Here is a 16,574-nt window from a genome sequence, read left to right on the forward strand (position 1 = left end):
ACAGCCAGGCTGGCGTTCTGAAGCTGCTGTGTCTCAGACGCAAGCCTCAGAGGGGATGGGACTGGGGGATGAGACTTGGGTTGAAGTGAGATTTATACATCTTAATCCATGGGCAGTGGGGAACCAGGCAGTTCTTTTGAAATGGGCTTGTCAGGATGGAGTTACATTCCTGGAAATCTGCTTTCCTCACTCTGACCAAGGGGCTCAGAGATTCAGGCAGGAGGCATGGACTGGCTTGTGGTGGGAGACATGTTGAACTGGAAGTAGGTGACTACTCTTTTGACCCTATACTTGTCCAGGTTCCTTCCATCCTGAAAAATTTAGCTGAAATTTCTCCTTCTCCAAGAGGTCTTCCCTAGCCATAGCAACTCTTGCTTCTTGAACTCCTACTACATGTATGTTTGTACCACATCATTTATTCTGCTGAGGTTAATAGACTGTCACCATTCACAAGGGAAGAGGCCTTTTGCAAACATCCATATTGTAGAATACCATATCATTTCTCCCATAAAATTCAGAATACTGTAAAATTTGGATGCAGGGCACTCAGCTGGACACCAGTCTGCATCATGTGGAATTCAGAGGTGACCCTCAGGAGAATCATATAATACATCACTGTCACAAGCCTTGGGTGTGCCATTATTGAGGGAATGAGATAATGGCTACTCAGTTATAATATTTCAAGGGTGTATAGCTCTATCCTCCAATTGTGCTGTTAGTTTTGTCTCCATAACTCAACTGTGAGTAGTCAGCAGAGGTGTTCTTCTCTTCTTGATCCTAGAAGACCCTACTGTCTACAGTGCTATGCAAACAGATGCAGGTATTCAAGGAATTAACTGTGGAATGAATGTAAGCTCTATGATGGCAGCAGGGATGGTGACTGCCAAGTTCAACATTGCCTCTTGGGTATCTGGCACATAGAAAGTATTTAATAAATACTTGTTGAATGAATGAGTGCAGTGATCTGCACACCTTTATTTGACAGGTACAAGATGTCATTCATTTGGGTTTTATTAGTGGGATTGTGTGTAGAAGAAAGGTCTAGCTACTTTGTTCACAGAATGGATCTTTAGTGGAAAACCAAGGGATTTTAAAGATGATGGTGGAGACAAACCTAAGACAAAGCATGGTGAATTGGGTTCACATGAGTTGAGAAACCATCTTCAATGCTATCTCAAAAATGATAAGTAGGAGTGGAAATAAAGGTAACTGTACTTTTTGTCTCCTTCTCTTCTCTATTTTCATCCTTTAGATTCACCAAAACCACCAGTTGCTCCCAAGCCAAAGACCACCAGTCCCCTCACACCAGTGACGGCACCCAAATTCCCTTCATCACCCAGACCTGACAGTCTTCACAGTCCCAGCTCCATGTCGAGGGGCCCGAAACCCCCCATTGCTCCTAAGCCTAGGCTGGATACCCCCAACGAGTGGAGGGCCAGTGTGTACATGATCAACAGCTTGAACAAATGCAGTAATGGGAAGTTGCTCTGTGTAGACAGGGGGCTTTATGAAGAGCAGCAGTCCAACCTGGAGTGCTCCGAGGCCGGGGCTGATGAAGATTACATTGTGGTCCCCAGAGCTCCACCCAGAGAGGATGAACCCAGGGATGGGGACTCTGTGGAGAATGCAGTCATGGTGCCTCCAGATGCCACTGGGGAAGAGGAACCCCAGGAAGGAGTTGAGGAGGAGGGGACAGGAGCTGCTGAGGAAGTGGCAGTCCCAGCTGAAGTGGTGCTGAGTGGAGAGGCTGATGAAGGTATGGTCCCCGTTCCTGAGAACCTGGATGCTGATGATTGTGCCCAAGACCCAGGGGCAGAGGAGCAGAATCTCACAAGTGAGGAGGAAGAGAAGCTGGTGGAAGAACACAACATGTACAACCTGGAGGACAGGGGCCCTTGGGATGGAGAGGCAGTCTTTCCGAGTGATATCATTCTAACTCAAGTCGATTTAGAGGGTCCAGAAGCACCTGGCACAGAGCCTGGGACACCCAGGGAGGCAGAGGAGGATGGTGAGGAAGGTGGCGCCAATACAGAACCAGGGGCACCAGATGAGTATGTGGATTCTGACAGGCCCACTGAGGGGGATGCTGAAGATGCCAATGAGGAACCCCTGGAGAATGAAGGATTGGCCACAGGCATCCGGGAGGGGGACATAGTCACAGAAAGCCATGACATCTCTAAGGAGGAGTGTGAAGATGCCTCAGGTGATGGCAACCAGGATGAACCACCTGACCAAGATGAGAAAACTGATCAGGAAGAAATGGCAGCAGCCACCCAAGAGGAGGGAGAGGTCGCTGAAGAAGGTGAAGGCTCCGTGCAAGGTGAACCTGCGGAGGAGAGCTGCCAGATCATTCCTTTCGAGAATGACTGTGTGGATGACTTCGTGACTTCACTCTCAGGAAGTCCCTATGAGTTCTTCCCTACAGAGAGCACCTCTTTCTGTAGTGAAAGTTACTCTTCTTTTTCTGAGTCAGTGAAAGGTTTCGAGTCAGGGCAGGAAGCAAAGTCGGGGAAATGTGCAGACCAGAACACCGTGGCTGGAACTTTGTGTGACCAGCGTGGTTCCCTGCAGGATGGCACCGGGGAGGGTCTCTCCGTCCCTGATGTGGTGATCTTGCCAGAGGATGAGGATGCCACAGACGATGTGCTCACCAACCCCTACGAGATGGGAGTCGACTTGGTGTGCGGGACTGACCCTGGAGAGGGAGAAAAGCCTGAGACACAGGCTGCATCAGATGCACTGAGCGGTTACGGCTCGAAAGAAGAAGTGAACTCTGATGCTGAGGGTGGCCTGGTCCCCACTGACAGAAAGAACATCATCTCAAGGGCCAGGCCCCACTCTGGGAAGGTGGCTGGCTATGTCCCAGAAACTGTCCCAGAAGAAACTGTACCAGAAGCTGTCTCATTGTCAGCCATGGGCATTGGAGGTACCACCGAGGAGGCAAGAAAGATGGTTCTGTCATTGGAGGGGAAGCCACAGGAAGCCAGCAGGGCCTTACCAGCAAAGCCCAGAGCCTTCACTCTCTACCCTCGTTCATTCTCTGTAGAAGGCCGAGAGATCCCCGTCTCTGTGTACAGGGAGCCTGAGGCATGTGGCTTAGACGACCATCGAATCAAAAGGAAAGATGACAACCTCTCTCTGCCCTGTGTGATTGGCTCCTCTGGGAGTTTCTCCCAGAGAAACCACCTTCCGTCCAGCGGCACTTCAACACCATCTTCCGTGGTCGACATCCCACCACCTTTCGACCTGGCCTGCATCACCAAGAAGCCCATCACAAAGAGCTCCCCCTCACTCCTGATTGAGAGCGAGCCCCCAGACAAGCACAGCAAGAAGAAGAAGTCATCCTTTAAGCGGTTCCTGGCACTGACTTTTAAGAAAAAAACAGAAAACAAAGTGCATGTGGATGTCAACGTGTCTTCTTCCAGGTCCTCTTCCGAATCCAGCTACCATGGGCCTTCCCGGCTTCTGGAAATTGACCGCAGGAGCCTCAGTAACTCCCCTCAGCTTAAGGCTCGGACTGGCAAGCTCCGGGCTTCTGAATCGCCGTCTTCTCTCATTTTCTACAGGGATGGCAAGAGGAAAGGTGTCCCCTTCAGCAAGACAGTGTCCCGAGTAGAGTCCTTCGAAGACCGCTCCCGGCCCCCGTTTTTGCCCTTGCCCCTGACCAAGCCCCGGTCCATCTCATTCCCCAATGCTGACACTTCAGACTATGAGAACATTCCAGCCATGAACTCGGACTATGAGAATATCCAGATTCCACCCCGGAGGCCTGCAAGGGCTGGGACATTTACAAAGCTGTTTGAAGACCAGAGCAGAGCCCTGTCCACAGCGAATGAAAATGATGGCTATGTGGACATGAGCAGCTTCAATGCCTTCGAGAGCAAGCCACAGAGTGTAGACCAAGAAGTGGAAAGGTACTGTGAAATTGGTTTTCTTTGTTGTTTAGCAAGTGTAATTGTCTGAGAGGCAAATTTAGGTGTAGGGGACAGCAAGGACTTGCTTTTTAGCTTCGTGCTCTGTTTCTTTTTAGCTGTGTGACTCAGGTGAGTGGCGTTACCTCTCTAAGCCTCAGTTACATCATCTGTGAAATGGGATTCACTCTACCTCAGGGCAGAGTGTTTGAGAAGATCAGAATAGATAATCTGTGTGAGAGTATTACCTAAAATGCTGAGTTCAGTACAAATGTGAGTGTGTGTATTTGCCTTACCTGGGGGATATTTCTCATCTGGGTAGATGGCTTTACTACTCCTCCCTGGGAAAGTCATCAAGAGAGAAGGTTTTGGAATCTTGCCAAACTAAATATCTTTCACCATCAGGAAAACACCCCAAATTGAGATTTATACCTTTTCATTGTGTAAATATACACTCTACTGAAGGGAACTAGGAAAGATAATTTATTTATTTAAAAAAGCCATGGTTGCCCTGAGCTAAATTTCTGAATAGAAGTCTTTAAGTGGTACCTCCAAGCTGATTTTGGGTGGGGGGGATTCATTCACCTTGGAAGTGTGAGTGAAACACTGAAATTATTGACAGCAGTGGGGTTTTCTGATCCCACCTTCATGAGGCTGACTGAATGCCCTTATTGATCAAGTGGTTGATGGCTGAGTCTTGCTGTTCCTGGTGGATGCAACTTAAAGGTGATGCAATTCGGTGTGAACCAGTCAGAATTCATGAAAAGCCAAAATGGTTGTGATTTTAAAGGAAATCCTGACTCCCCTCATGTGCACTAGCTTAGCCTAGTCCCACACAGCTGTTGCTGCTGGGACTTTCTGCAGGACCTGCAGCAGTGAATAGGGAAGAATGGTTTGCGATTAGCATTAGCTGTCGCTGGAGTATGGGTGCTAGACGTGTTTGCGTGGTTTATTCTCATGAGTTTTTATGTGGTTCCCCACTCTGGCTCTACCTTCTCCCTACCCCAAGCCTGAGCACGGCTATTATTAATTAGTTCTAGGATGAAAACATTTGTTTGCTGGAGCAGAGGCAAACACCTCTCCTGCTGGAGGTCCTGGGTTTAGTTTGGAGAATGTGGATGTGTGGGAACTCTTAGAGGGCGAGAGGGAAAGAGCCAACAAGGTCATTGAATTAATGGCTATGAGCAGGATTTGATGAGACCCAACCCTAGGCGAGTGCCTCCTAGCATTAATGAAAATAAAACCAAGCTTTGAAACCATAAAATCTCCATGTTGGAAAGCATATCAAAGGGCATATGATCAAATCTCCCACCTCTAACAGGTTTTTCTCTTAACCCAGTCTCTACTTGAATTCCTCAAGCCACAAGGAACTCACCACCTCCCAGAGCTGCCTTTTCTGTTGCTAGGTACTCTGATTAAGGTTTTCTTTCTGACTTAAATAAAGCTATCTCTGTCTAATATCCCTAACCCACTCATGCTGGCTGTTCCTTCTAAAGCCAAGTGAGTGAGCCCATTTCCTCTTTTGTATGACAGCCATTTAGAAATTGAACTCTGCTTCTGTAGAATCATATTTCCAGAATTTTATGGCTGGAGGGGACCTTTAGACAATATTTGATCCTCTTACAGAGGAGGAAACTGAGGCACAGAGAGGGAAAGGGACTTGCCAAGGGTCTCTCAGCACCTTAGCGGAGAAATCAGTGCTAGAGTTTAGATTTCCCAACTCTTCCAGTAATTTGCAGTGACTTGTGCTGCCGGGTGCCGAGTCTGGTTGTGCACACAGCACACTCTACAGCCCCAGGGCACGTTCAACTTCTAGTCTGTATACGGTGCCCTCTGGGGCTGTGCAGTGCACAGACTATTTGGCCATATGCAAAGGTGCAGTTGTCTTGGTCTATAATTTATGCAAAAAACAAAGATTCCTTCATCCAAACTAATATGACAATAAGGGAATAAAATACCCAGGAAAATGCCAATGCTACCATATTGTGACTGCTTACTGTGTGCTGTGTGCTTACACCGTGCTAGGTGGCTTTCCCTGCACATCTCACATTTGATGCTACGGCCTGGGGCATTGGTTGAGTATCTTGTCAGACTGAATTTCCAAAGCTCTGTCCCCCACTCTGATACTGTTTCACCGAAGGCCAGACTGACTGAGATAAATCTCCCATGCAGGAACCACATCCTCTTGGACATCAATCAGTGAGCAAAGCTTTCTTCCGTTTTCCTGCATGAAACAGATGGAAGCAGAGCGGGAGAAAAATCCCTGCTTTGGGCTGGAACAGGTCTGGGCAAGGGAGGTTTCAGACACAACAAGTTGAGAGCCGCAAGGGACTGCCAAGGGGGTGGGGGCCCCTCTGCTGCTTCGCCTGAATGGGAGCTTTGAGAATCTCGCGGAGGGGTGCTGCTGATTTGAGACAGGCCCAGGGTTGCTTCAGGTTGGAGAGGATGAGAGGGTAGGGAGGCAGTTTCTTCCTCCTCCTGCTACTTACCCTGCCCTGTACCTCACTTAAGTTTGACTGTCAGAGGCAGAAGCCAAATAAATATCAGCAGTGCTGAAAGAGCTCAGGAACAGTGCATTAGGAAACATGGGTTTAAAGCCCACTCAGTCGCTGAGGTGCTGTGGGATCTTGGAAAGGGTAGGACACAGTTTCCTCATCCAGAAAATGGTAAGATTGGAGCAGATCTCTATTCTTCACCATTGACCTCTCCTGCACCACCTTTATATTTCTGTTATACCACTTATACTCTCACCTGCCCATTATTTGTCTTTCAAACAGTCTATCTTTTTTACTTAACAAAAAGTATTTAGAAAGGAAATTTTATGTCACTGTTAGAAAGTGGAAAAAAAAAAACAGTATCAGTTGCCATAAGTAGAAGGCAATTGTACAAATAAAATGCAAAGGAAAATAAAATAACAGGTACAATCTAGCTTGAGGTTATTACTTGCCAAGGCTGTGAGCCAGAGGCCGGGTCCCTTTGTTCAACAGGGAGAGGCATCAAAGGCATCCTGGCACCACACAGAGACTTTCTACTTGGCATAATCCAAAGGATTCATAGGGCTGAAAAGCGGTGTGGTTTAATGTTATTTAAATACAAGTCCTTTCCACTAAAAATACCTCCCTTCCAGAAAGAGTAGAGCATATAATAGAATTCAGAGAGCCCTTAGGGACCCCTAAATCAGAGCAGCAGCTCAGGGGCTAATGGATGATGATAAAGTTTCCTCCATGCAGTTACTTCCTCTGAGATTTGTATACACAGATAATAACATTTTAGGAGCTATAATAATATTCTTACTAACAGTCTTCCATCTCATAAAATAAAATTGTATATATGCACATTACCTACATACATTTTCCCCATGCTATACAAAAAAGGTTTTGTCATCCTTTAAATTGTATCCACAAACATTCTTTTTTCCTAAATTGACCCTTTTGGGGAAAAAAGGGACTAGAAATATTGCCCAACACTCTTGCTTTTCAAATAGGATGTTTTATGTCCTCAGTCAGTGTTCTTGGTTGGGGAACCTAGTCTCGACTTCTGAATATCCATGGCATCTCAGTGTGTTGGTTGTGCACCAGGGTTTTTATGATTCCACGCAAGTAGGTGATTTTGAGCTTCACAAAATTTCTGGAAAGAACTATAATTTATTAAGTACGTATCTTTGGCAACCACTGTGTTTTGTATATACTTACAAAAATATCCATTTGTTGCAAAACACTACAAAAACTCGTTTGTCCTAAGTGTCTCATTCAAAGGCCCATAATTGTATGTTTATTTTTTTTGCATGATGTTAAGTCCACCTTAATCACAGCATTATACATCAGCACAGATCTCTGATGCTACTTTCCCCAACATTTCACAGTGAAAATATTCAAACTTATAAAAAAGTTGTTATTATAGTGAATGTTCATATACTCAGCCCCTAGGATATGCCATTAACATATTGCCACACTGACTTTCTCTCACCTCTTTCTATCCAGCACTCTCTCCATTCATTAATGCATATTGTTTTCGATGAAATGGGTTGACCAAAAAGTCCATTTAGTTTTCTCTGTAAAATAAAAGACCCATTTTTCATTTTCACCAATAACTTTATTGATTTGGATATTTTGAGTATGTCAGTTATATCCTGCTATTGGCTTCTAGTGGGTAGAGGCCAGGGGTGCTGCTTAACTTCTCCCAGTGCATAAGACAGCCCCACAGCAAAGAACTATTTGGCCAAAACATAAATAGCACCAAGAAACTTTGGAAACCATATGTTTGTGACTGATCAAACATGTTTGACATGTTTGATCAGTCACAACACCTTCTCCATACACTGCACAAATCTTTTTTTGTGTTTCAAAAAAACATAATAAAGCATAATATGCTGAAATAATAAAGCATAATATGCTGAAAATATTGTATATCTTTTTTCATCTTCAATATTAAAATGGCTGCACAAAAATTCACCAATTTAAAATTTTTAATGCACACTGATACAACAGTTTTCACAATACAATCTAAAAAAATTGTTTTGAATGAAGTTAAAGACAACTAAGTGCAGCTAGAGCCATTGTACGGAAAAAAACTACACAAACTTTTTGGCCAGCCCAATATGTATGGCAGCTTTTTATGATTCCACAGGGGCATATATAGCCCGGAGAGCCTATGAGAACATGGTGGTTAAAGCATGTAGACTTGTGAGCCAAGCTGCCTGGGTTTCAGTGTACACTCCACGACTTACTATGTGTGTGACCTGAGACAAGTTATTTACCTTTCTCTGCCTCAGTTTCTTCATCTGTAAAAGGGTGTGGTAATAGTTCCTTCCTCATAATGTCATTAAGACTTACATGAGTTAATACAGCACATAGTGAAATGATCAGTACATATTAGCTCTTATTATGTGACATGATCAAGGTCACATAGTGATGGATGCAGGATTTGAATTTGTGTCCAAGGGTATAGGTAGAGAATCTGGTCCCTGTCACTGTGGAGGTATCTCTTTCTCTTTCTTCTCTCAGGACCGTTCTTCTGCATGTGTTTGACGCAGTGTTCAGGGCATCATATCAGTAAAACCAGGACCATACCCTTTTGAGATTCAGCTGTGGCGTGTAGCGTCAGTGTTACCTCCAACACCCACCTGAAATGACATCAGGGCTACAGAGCAGGGGTTTTATGATGCTATAAAGAGCAGGAGTGCCTGTCTCTATGACTCTGACTATAGCTATTATTGCACTTATAATTTATGGTTAGGCACATTAGGAATTTCCAGCCCCATTTTCCAAGTGAGAAAACTGAGGCCCAATGAAGTGATATAAATTATCCTCTGTCACAAAAGTATTAACTAGTCCAACTAAGATTCAAACCTGACTCTTTCTTAACCTCAGTCTACTGCCCTTTTCATTACCCTGTTTCTGTGGCTGCAAAATGTTAGTTAGTGGTCTTCATCCAACAGCTGCTGAGTGTTTCCCTTGCAGGAGACAGGCTAGTACAGCTATGAGCAAAATGTTGGCTTTGCTTATTGGTCCAAAAAGCTCAAGGAAAAACAGAAGGACACTGTCATTTCTTCTCCGATGGCTGGCAGGTTTGTTGCTCTGTTGGCAAGTCATTAAGAAGACTGATAATCCTTCCTGGAACTTGCTAAGTAAGTACTCAGATGACTTTCCTTCCCTCAGTGCCATAGTGGGGACCCTTGCTCTCCTGTGGCCAGTTGTGCCTGTGAAGCAACCAGCAGCTCTGGGTCTGGAACAGGCCATCTGTTTGGGATCTACTGCTCGTTAGGGGAGCTTCAGATGATTCAGCCCACCTGGCAGCAGCAGCTCATGAATGTCTGTGCCTTCCAGAGAGAGCTATGGAAGGTCCAAGGCCCAGCGTTTCATTACTACCTTCTCCCAGCCCGTGGTCCTTACAGAGCTGTTCTATGTTAAAATGAAGCTCAGATTACAAGCCCAAGAGTTTGTGTATTGGCTACATTATACAGAATGCATATGAGGATGAGGAGTGGGAAAATCCAGGTAATTGAATATTTTGGCTAACCGATGATTACCATTTGAGAAATGAGTGATTCTGGGCAAGGAACTGTGCCAAGTGAAGTGTGGAAGGAGAGGGCCAGGTGGACCAGGCACCATGGCTGGCTTCAGCGGACTTATAATTAGATGGGGGAAGGGGCCCTTCCTGCAATGTGAGTAGAAAATGCTCAGGACCAAAAGAATAGGAGTCCAGAGGAGGGTGGACAGGGTGGCATTTAAATGGACACTGGAGGAAAAGTAGGATTTTGACATAGGACATAGGAGAAAGGTGTGAGAACATAGGAGAAGGGTGTGAGAACATACAGAGAAACTTAGGACTATGGTTTTTAGTAGTCCTAAGTGAAAACTTCAGTGAAAAATATTTCTTCTTGTTTCTGGAGGTATCTTGAAATGTTTAGTCTGAAAAATGGTTCACATCATCTACAGGTATGGAGAATATATGGAGAATATACAGAGGAGATTGGGTTGAAAGGCTTAAGGACTAAATTCAAACACCATCTTTTTCTAATTTCCAGTTCCTGCTGTAGAATGTCGCACTGGCTCAGCTTATTGATACACTCCCTCTCCTAAAGTTTGTTCAGCATCTGCTGCCCTTGACCTCGAGGCCTTTCAGTCTGGCTGGGGAGACAGATAGAGGTCATTGGAGCCCAGTGTGACAAGGCTTTGTTAGAGGTCCCTCCAAACAGCTCTGAAGGGATCTATTTGGGAGACACTTGAGGCGGGTATTGCCAGAGGAACAGGAGTTCGTGATAGAGACAAACAGTCGAGGAAGAACACATGTCTGTGCGTGCATCTGGGGGGTAAGAAAGAACCATGAAGTGTGCAGATGGAGCTCAGTGTGCATGTCTGTGAGGTGAGGTGAAGTTGGGAAGGCAGGCTGGGACCCAGTGGAGAAGGGCCTCGTATATCCGCTTGGAGAGTTAGAATGAGCCCACAGTGGGGATGGTGCATTGGCACGGACAACATGTTGGCAGGGTGGGGAGTGGAGGGGTTGGAGAGATGGGAAGCAGGGAGATTAATCAAGAGGCTGCAGCAGTGGTCCCCTCCAGAGAATACAAGGACCAAGCAGAGCTGTAGCAGTGGGAAGGGGAGGTGTGGAGTTCTGTTTCCAGAATGTCCGCAGCAACCCAGTGCTCCAGTATCAACTCTAGGGCCAGCTTATGTCTGCCTTTGCCTTTCTCTTCTCATTCTTTTATCTGTTACATTCTGTCTGGCCCCAAATAAATAAAAGATTTGAGTTGGTTTCCCATAAAAGACATAGCAAGAAAAATGAGAATCCAGTCCATAGAAAAGAAGTTAAAGGATACAAGCCAGGTCGTAAAATTGGGGGAAGTAATTGTACAGGTAGTCCAGACCAAGGACAGTGACCACTGTTAAAATTCTTAAATGCAGCACAGACACCTGGCAGAAGAGTGCTTCCTTCCCTCCCCAGCCCCCAGCATCTTCAGAATGCACTAAATATTTTGCTGAAGTGATTCCCCGAGAGTAAATCCCGACTTTTATTTTTTACAAAATAAAAAATAAAAATATTTTACACTGCAGCAACAAATATATGGATAATTTTAAAACAAAGGTGATTTACAGCCTCAGCTCTAAATTCCTAGGGTGGGTGGGGAAGACCTGGCAGAGCTGTATCTCAGCCTCCTGCTGACTAATTCTGTCGGTGCTGAGAGCTGCGTGGCTGGATTTTCAGCACATCCCCAGCCATAGTTTTCATTGCTATCTTTGTATCTGCCTGTAAGCTGGGAGTCTTCCTATTATTACTGTGTTTTTGACAAATGAACTCATGCAGAGCTTTCATTAAGTTTCATTGAAAGGACCTGGAAATGCCATAAAAATTATTACAGTCTCAAAATCATCACATTCCTAATGCGTGTGACTGGGCTTCTTGTTGAAATTGACTGATGAGAATATTTGGTTTTTAATTTTCTGACTTAAAATAAGACCATCTGCAGCCGTTTCTTTTAGCAATAATTTTTAATTAAATGCAATAAAATTTACAGGGAAGGATCCTAATAAGAAAATCGTGTCAGGAACACACTCACCGTAACATTTGCTAGCATGATATTAAGGCCCCTAACTATTTTTTTTCCTTGCAGAGCTATAACATAGACGGAATCCTGGTGAAGTGTTAATCACAATGTGGTTTTACCTTCATAAAATCAGGGTTTCCCCCTGTGGGAGGTGTGAAGATAATTCTCACTAATAGAAGACAGTCTTGTTGCATGAGTGCTTTGGCGAAATGTCAGCAGCAGGTCTCCTGTACCAGCTGAGCCCCAGAGGAGCAGTGAGGCCTTTGTTCCAGCCCAGTTGGAATCATGCTGGATATACAATATTTGGGCCTCCCTGTTCCCCGCCTATTGATTAGGGATGAGCGAATCATGCACAGGATGCAGCCAAAGCGAAAAGTCATCTCTGTATTTGATGCATTCCTTCGGTAAATCTGTGTCAAGTGCCTACTAGGTGCTAGGCACTGCTCTGTGAGCTTCTTTTTTAAAAATATATTTTATTGATTATGCTATTACAGTTGTCCCATTTCCCCCCTTCACACCCCACCACCCTGTACACCCACTCCCACCCACTTCCCCCCCTTTAGTTCATGTCCATGTGTTATACTTATAAGTTCTTTAGCTTCTACATTTCTCATACTATTCTTACCCTCCCCCTGTCTATTTTCTACCTAGAATCTATGCTACTTATTCTCTGTACCTTTTCCCCCTCTCTCCTCCTCTCACTCCCCTGTTGCTAACCCTCCATGTGATCTCCATTTCTGTGGTCTGTCCCTGTTCTAGTTGTTTGCTTAGTTTCTTTTGGTTTTGCTTTAGGTGTGATTGTTAATAATTGTGAGTTTGCTATCCTTTTACTATACGTGGTTTTTTAAAATATTTTCTTAGATAAGTCCCTTTAACATTTCATAAAATAAGGGCTTGGTGGTGGTGAACTCCTTTAACTTGACCTTATCTGAGAAGCACTTTATCTGCCCTTCCATTCTAAATGAAAGCTTTGCTGGATAGAGTAATCTGGGATATAGGTCCTTGTCTTTCATGACTTGGAATACTTCTTTCCAGCCCCTTCTGGCCTGTAAGGTCTCTTTTGAGAAATCAGCTGACAGTCTGATGGGAACTCCTTTGTAGGTGACTGTCCCCTTATCTCTTGCTGCTTCTAGGATTCTCTCCTTCATTTTTACCTTGGCTAATGTAATTATGATGTGCCTTGGTGTGTTTCTTCTTGGGTCCAACTTCTTTGGGGTTCTCTGAGCTTCCTGAACTTCCTGGAAATCTATTTCCTTTGGCAGAATGGGCAAGTTCTCCTTTATTATTTGTTCAAATATGTTTTCAATTTGTTGCTCTACTTCTTCCCCTTTTGGTACCCCTATAATTCAGATGTTGGAATGTTTAAAGATGTCCTGGAGGTTCCTAAGCTTCTCCTCATTTCTTTGAATTCTTATTTCTCCATTCTTTCCTGTTTGGTTGTTTCTTTCTTCCTTCTGGTCCACTCTACTGTTTTGAGTCCCAGTTTCCTTCCCATCACTATTGGTTCCCTGTGTATTTTCCTTCATTTCTTTTATGGTAACCTGCATTTGTTCATCTAATTTGTGACCAAAGTCAACCAATTCTGTGAGCTTCCTGATCACCGGTGTTTTGAACTGTGCATCTGATAGGTTAGCTATTTCTTGTTCTCTCAAAAGGATGAGTTCTGGGGCACTGATTTGTTCTTCTGTTTGAGCCATCTGTCTCTCTCTCTCTCTCTCTCTCTCTCTCTCTCTCTCTCTCTCTCTCTCTCTCAGTCTGGTCGCTCCTGTTACAGTGAGGGGTGGAGCCTTAGGTGTTCACCAGGGCCGGGCACCCCAGTCGCTAGATTGTGACATTGTATGTGAGGGCAGGGTCGAGAGGGAACAATGGCAGTAGCTCCGTTCTCCGTGGGACCTCAGTCCCTTCCCTGGGATCCTGGGTTGCGCACTCTGCCCTGCTCCACAATTGCCGCCTCACTGGGTCTGCCAGCTGCCGCTTGCGTACTCAGGGTCCACCCGCTGCGATCTTGTGCACCCCAGATGCCTTACGTGCTCCCGGTTGCCCTATGCGCCCAACTCTCCCTGTTCTCCGCGCAGCAACCTACACCTGGCTACTTGTCTCCGCCCCTCCTACCGGTCTGGATGAACGGGTCTATTTCAACTTCTTGGCTGTCTGACTTCCATTCAGATAAATTTTCTGTCAGTTCTGGGTGTTATTCTGCCTCTAAATTGTTGTTGTTCCAATCTTGGTTGTGCGTGGAGGTTCGGTGTGTCCACCTATGCCTCCATCTTGCCGGAAGTCCCCTCTGTGAGCTTTATAATAAGCTGATGAAATCCCTGCCCTCACAGAACTGGTATTCTGGGGAGAGTCAGACAGTAAACAAACTAATAAGTAAATGAGATAATCACAGATAATGAGATCAATCTTTGGAGATGAGATGATTCTTTTATGAAAAAGAAAAAAAAGCAATGTGGTAGAAAGTGACTGGTAGAAGGGACACTTTAGATGGGGTGGTCAGGGAAGGTTTCTCTGAGGCAGCGGCATTTGAGTAAAACCTGAGGGATGGTCAGACATCATCCAGGCAGTGGGAACAGCAGGGACAAAGCCCTGAAACTGAAGGCCCTTGTGGGGCTTGTGCAGCGGCCAGGAGGCCGGTATGAATGGAGTACAGAGGACAGGGGGAGAATGGTGGGGGGTGGGCTAGGCAAGGGCCCATGTAAAAGATTTGAATTTCTGTCAGTTCTGGGTGTTATTCTGCCTCTAAAAGGTTTACTTTCACGGGACGCCATTGGGGGGAAGTGTTAGGATCCAAAAATGTTTGAATTTTATCTGAACTCTTCAGACTATCTCATAGAACTTATATGTTTAGGGTCATATCAGCAGGTAATTTGAAAACGTAGCAAAGAATATTTGCTCTTCTGAATGGCTCTGGAAGTGTAAAGAGGCCCCTGCTCTGACCCCTGGTTATGTAGGTTTTGAGTTTCTGGGCCTCAGGCCTCTCTCCCTCTTGTAACTGCTCTGAAATGGCTTGGAATTAGCAGGTTTGAGTCCCCATCTGAGTGCTCTTTACAGAAGATGGTGGTGGTCCAGGGAACTGAGAGGAGGCTAGCCCAGACACACTGGAGAAAGGGTGGGAGGTGATAAGGCTGGGGTGGTTCTTGAGAAGGAATGTGCTGCATTTGGACTTATACTGCCTGTGGGAACTGATTTGATCTGTGGGCCATAGGGAAGTATTGAAGGTTTTAAAGGAAGGAAGTGGTATAATCAGCCAGTTCTCTAGCACAGTTATGGCCAGCTGTGTGGGGTAGAAAAGAAGGCTCCATGGTAAGGTGTCTAAACAATAATGGATGGAGGCATGACAGCAGGACCTGGCTTCTTCAGCCTCTGCAGAAAGATGCCTCCCAGCACAGCTACCACACAACGCTTGGAGCAGAGTTAATCCAGCCTCTGCCTGTCTGGAATGCCCGAGTATAGAGTTCTCAGGATGGCATCTAGGCAGCACAGAACCAGAGAGCAGCGTGGCCCAGTGGGAAAAGACAATGAGCTTGAGTCCTGCTTTGCCTTTACCTTGTCATCTGATCTGAACCTCACTTTCCTCACCTGTTCAAGGGGTACGATGGTGGTCCCTTCATCACTGAGCTATCATAAGAAGTCAGAGGTAGTGCATGTGCAAGGGCTTTGTCAGGTATTAAAAAAAATAGTACTGTCAGTCTTGACCTTTGCTGCTGGAAGAACATACGCTGCTGTGTACCACAGCACATGAGGCTTTCTGGAGTGTTCACTGTACACCAGGCACTGTCTTAGACCCTATGTATATATATTCACTCAGTCTGAAAAACAGCCCTGCCATATAGATACTTAAAAACAAACAAACAAACAAACAAACAAAAACTTCACTCAGCAGATGAAGATCCTGAGGTAAAGAAGTTAAGGGCTCAAGATTACACAGCTGGTTAGCAGATCCAGAATTTTTACCCTGGCAGCATCCAGCACCTGTGCTCTCAGCTGTGCTGTGAGGGTCTTACTTGCTTTATGTGCATCATGTCATTTAACTTGCTGCATGCCCCTTGCTGCATGTAGCTGTTCAGTCTTACTGTTTCAATGGAAGAGGTAACTGAGGCTCAGAGTGGTGACGTGACTTTTAAGGCAGTAAGTGATGGAGCTGGGAGCAGAAGGAAGGTATCTCCGGGTATGGGTTCTTCCCTCTTTCTGTTTTACCCACATTGAGAACTCCCCACTTGGAACTGACCCTCCAGGTGTCAAAGATGAGGACACACAATGGGGTATGAATTTTCAGAGTTAAAATTTCTTTATTATAGGACATCTTATGACCGTCTGCTTGCATAGGTCCTCATGGCCAGGAAATGATGTAAGAACTATATATAGAGAGAACAGCACACACAATTGCAGTAACAATCAATGAGGTGATATTATGTGGAAGGTTAAGGCCTCCTTAGGTCTCCTGGCTAGGCCGTGGAAGAGCCTTTGGGGAATTTATCATCTGTGTTTATGGTACTGTAGGTCAACAGGACAAAAAGCTCATAATAATTTCTGAGTGATGAATTCATATGTTTCATTTGTCTCTGAGAATGCCCCAAGACTTCAGCCTCCAAGAGATGAAAGCAGCCGCTGAGCCATGT

General features: G+C 45.2%; 1 protein-coding gene across 2 annotated transcripts in view; it reads left to right on the forward strand.

Moving 5' to 3' along the window:
• The window catches only part of FGD5 (FYVE, RhoGEF and PH domain containing 5), a 127,347-nt gene that overhangs the window by 7,517 nt on the left and 103,256 nt on the right, over positions 1–16,574 (forward strand). For both annotated transcript variants that reach the window (XM_045831916.1, XM_045831917.1), the window contains exon 2: positions 1,253–3,914. In XM_045831916.1, coding sequence (XP_045687872.1) covers positions 1,253–3,914 — 2,662 coding nt within the window. The remainder of the gene's footprint in view (positions 1–1,252; positions 3,915–16,574) is intronic.

Source organism: Phyllostomus hastatus, unplaced genomic scaffold (genome assembly GCF_019186645.2).
Source record: "Phyllostomus hastatus isolate PE091 unplaced genomic scaffold, TTU_PhHast_1.1 phas_contig_16, whole genome shotgun sequence".
In the NCBI taxonomy this organism is placed as follows: Eukaryota; Metazoa; Chordata; class Mammalia; order Chiroptera; family Phyllostomidae; genus Phyllostomus; species Phyllostomus hastatus.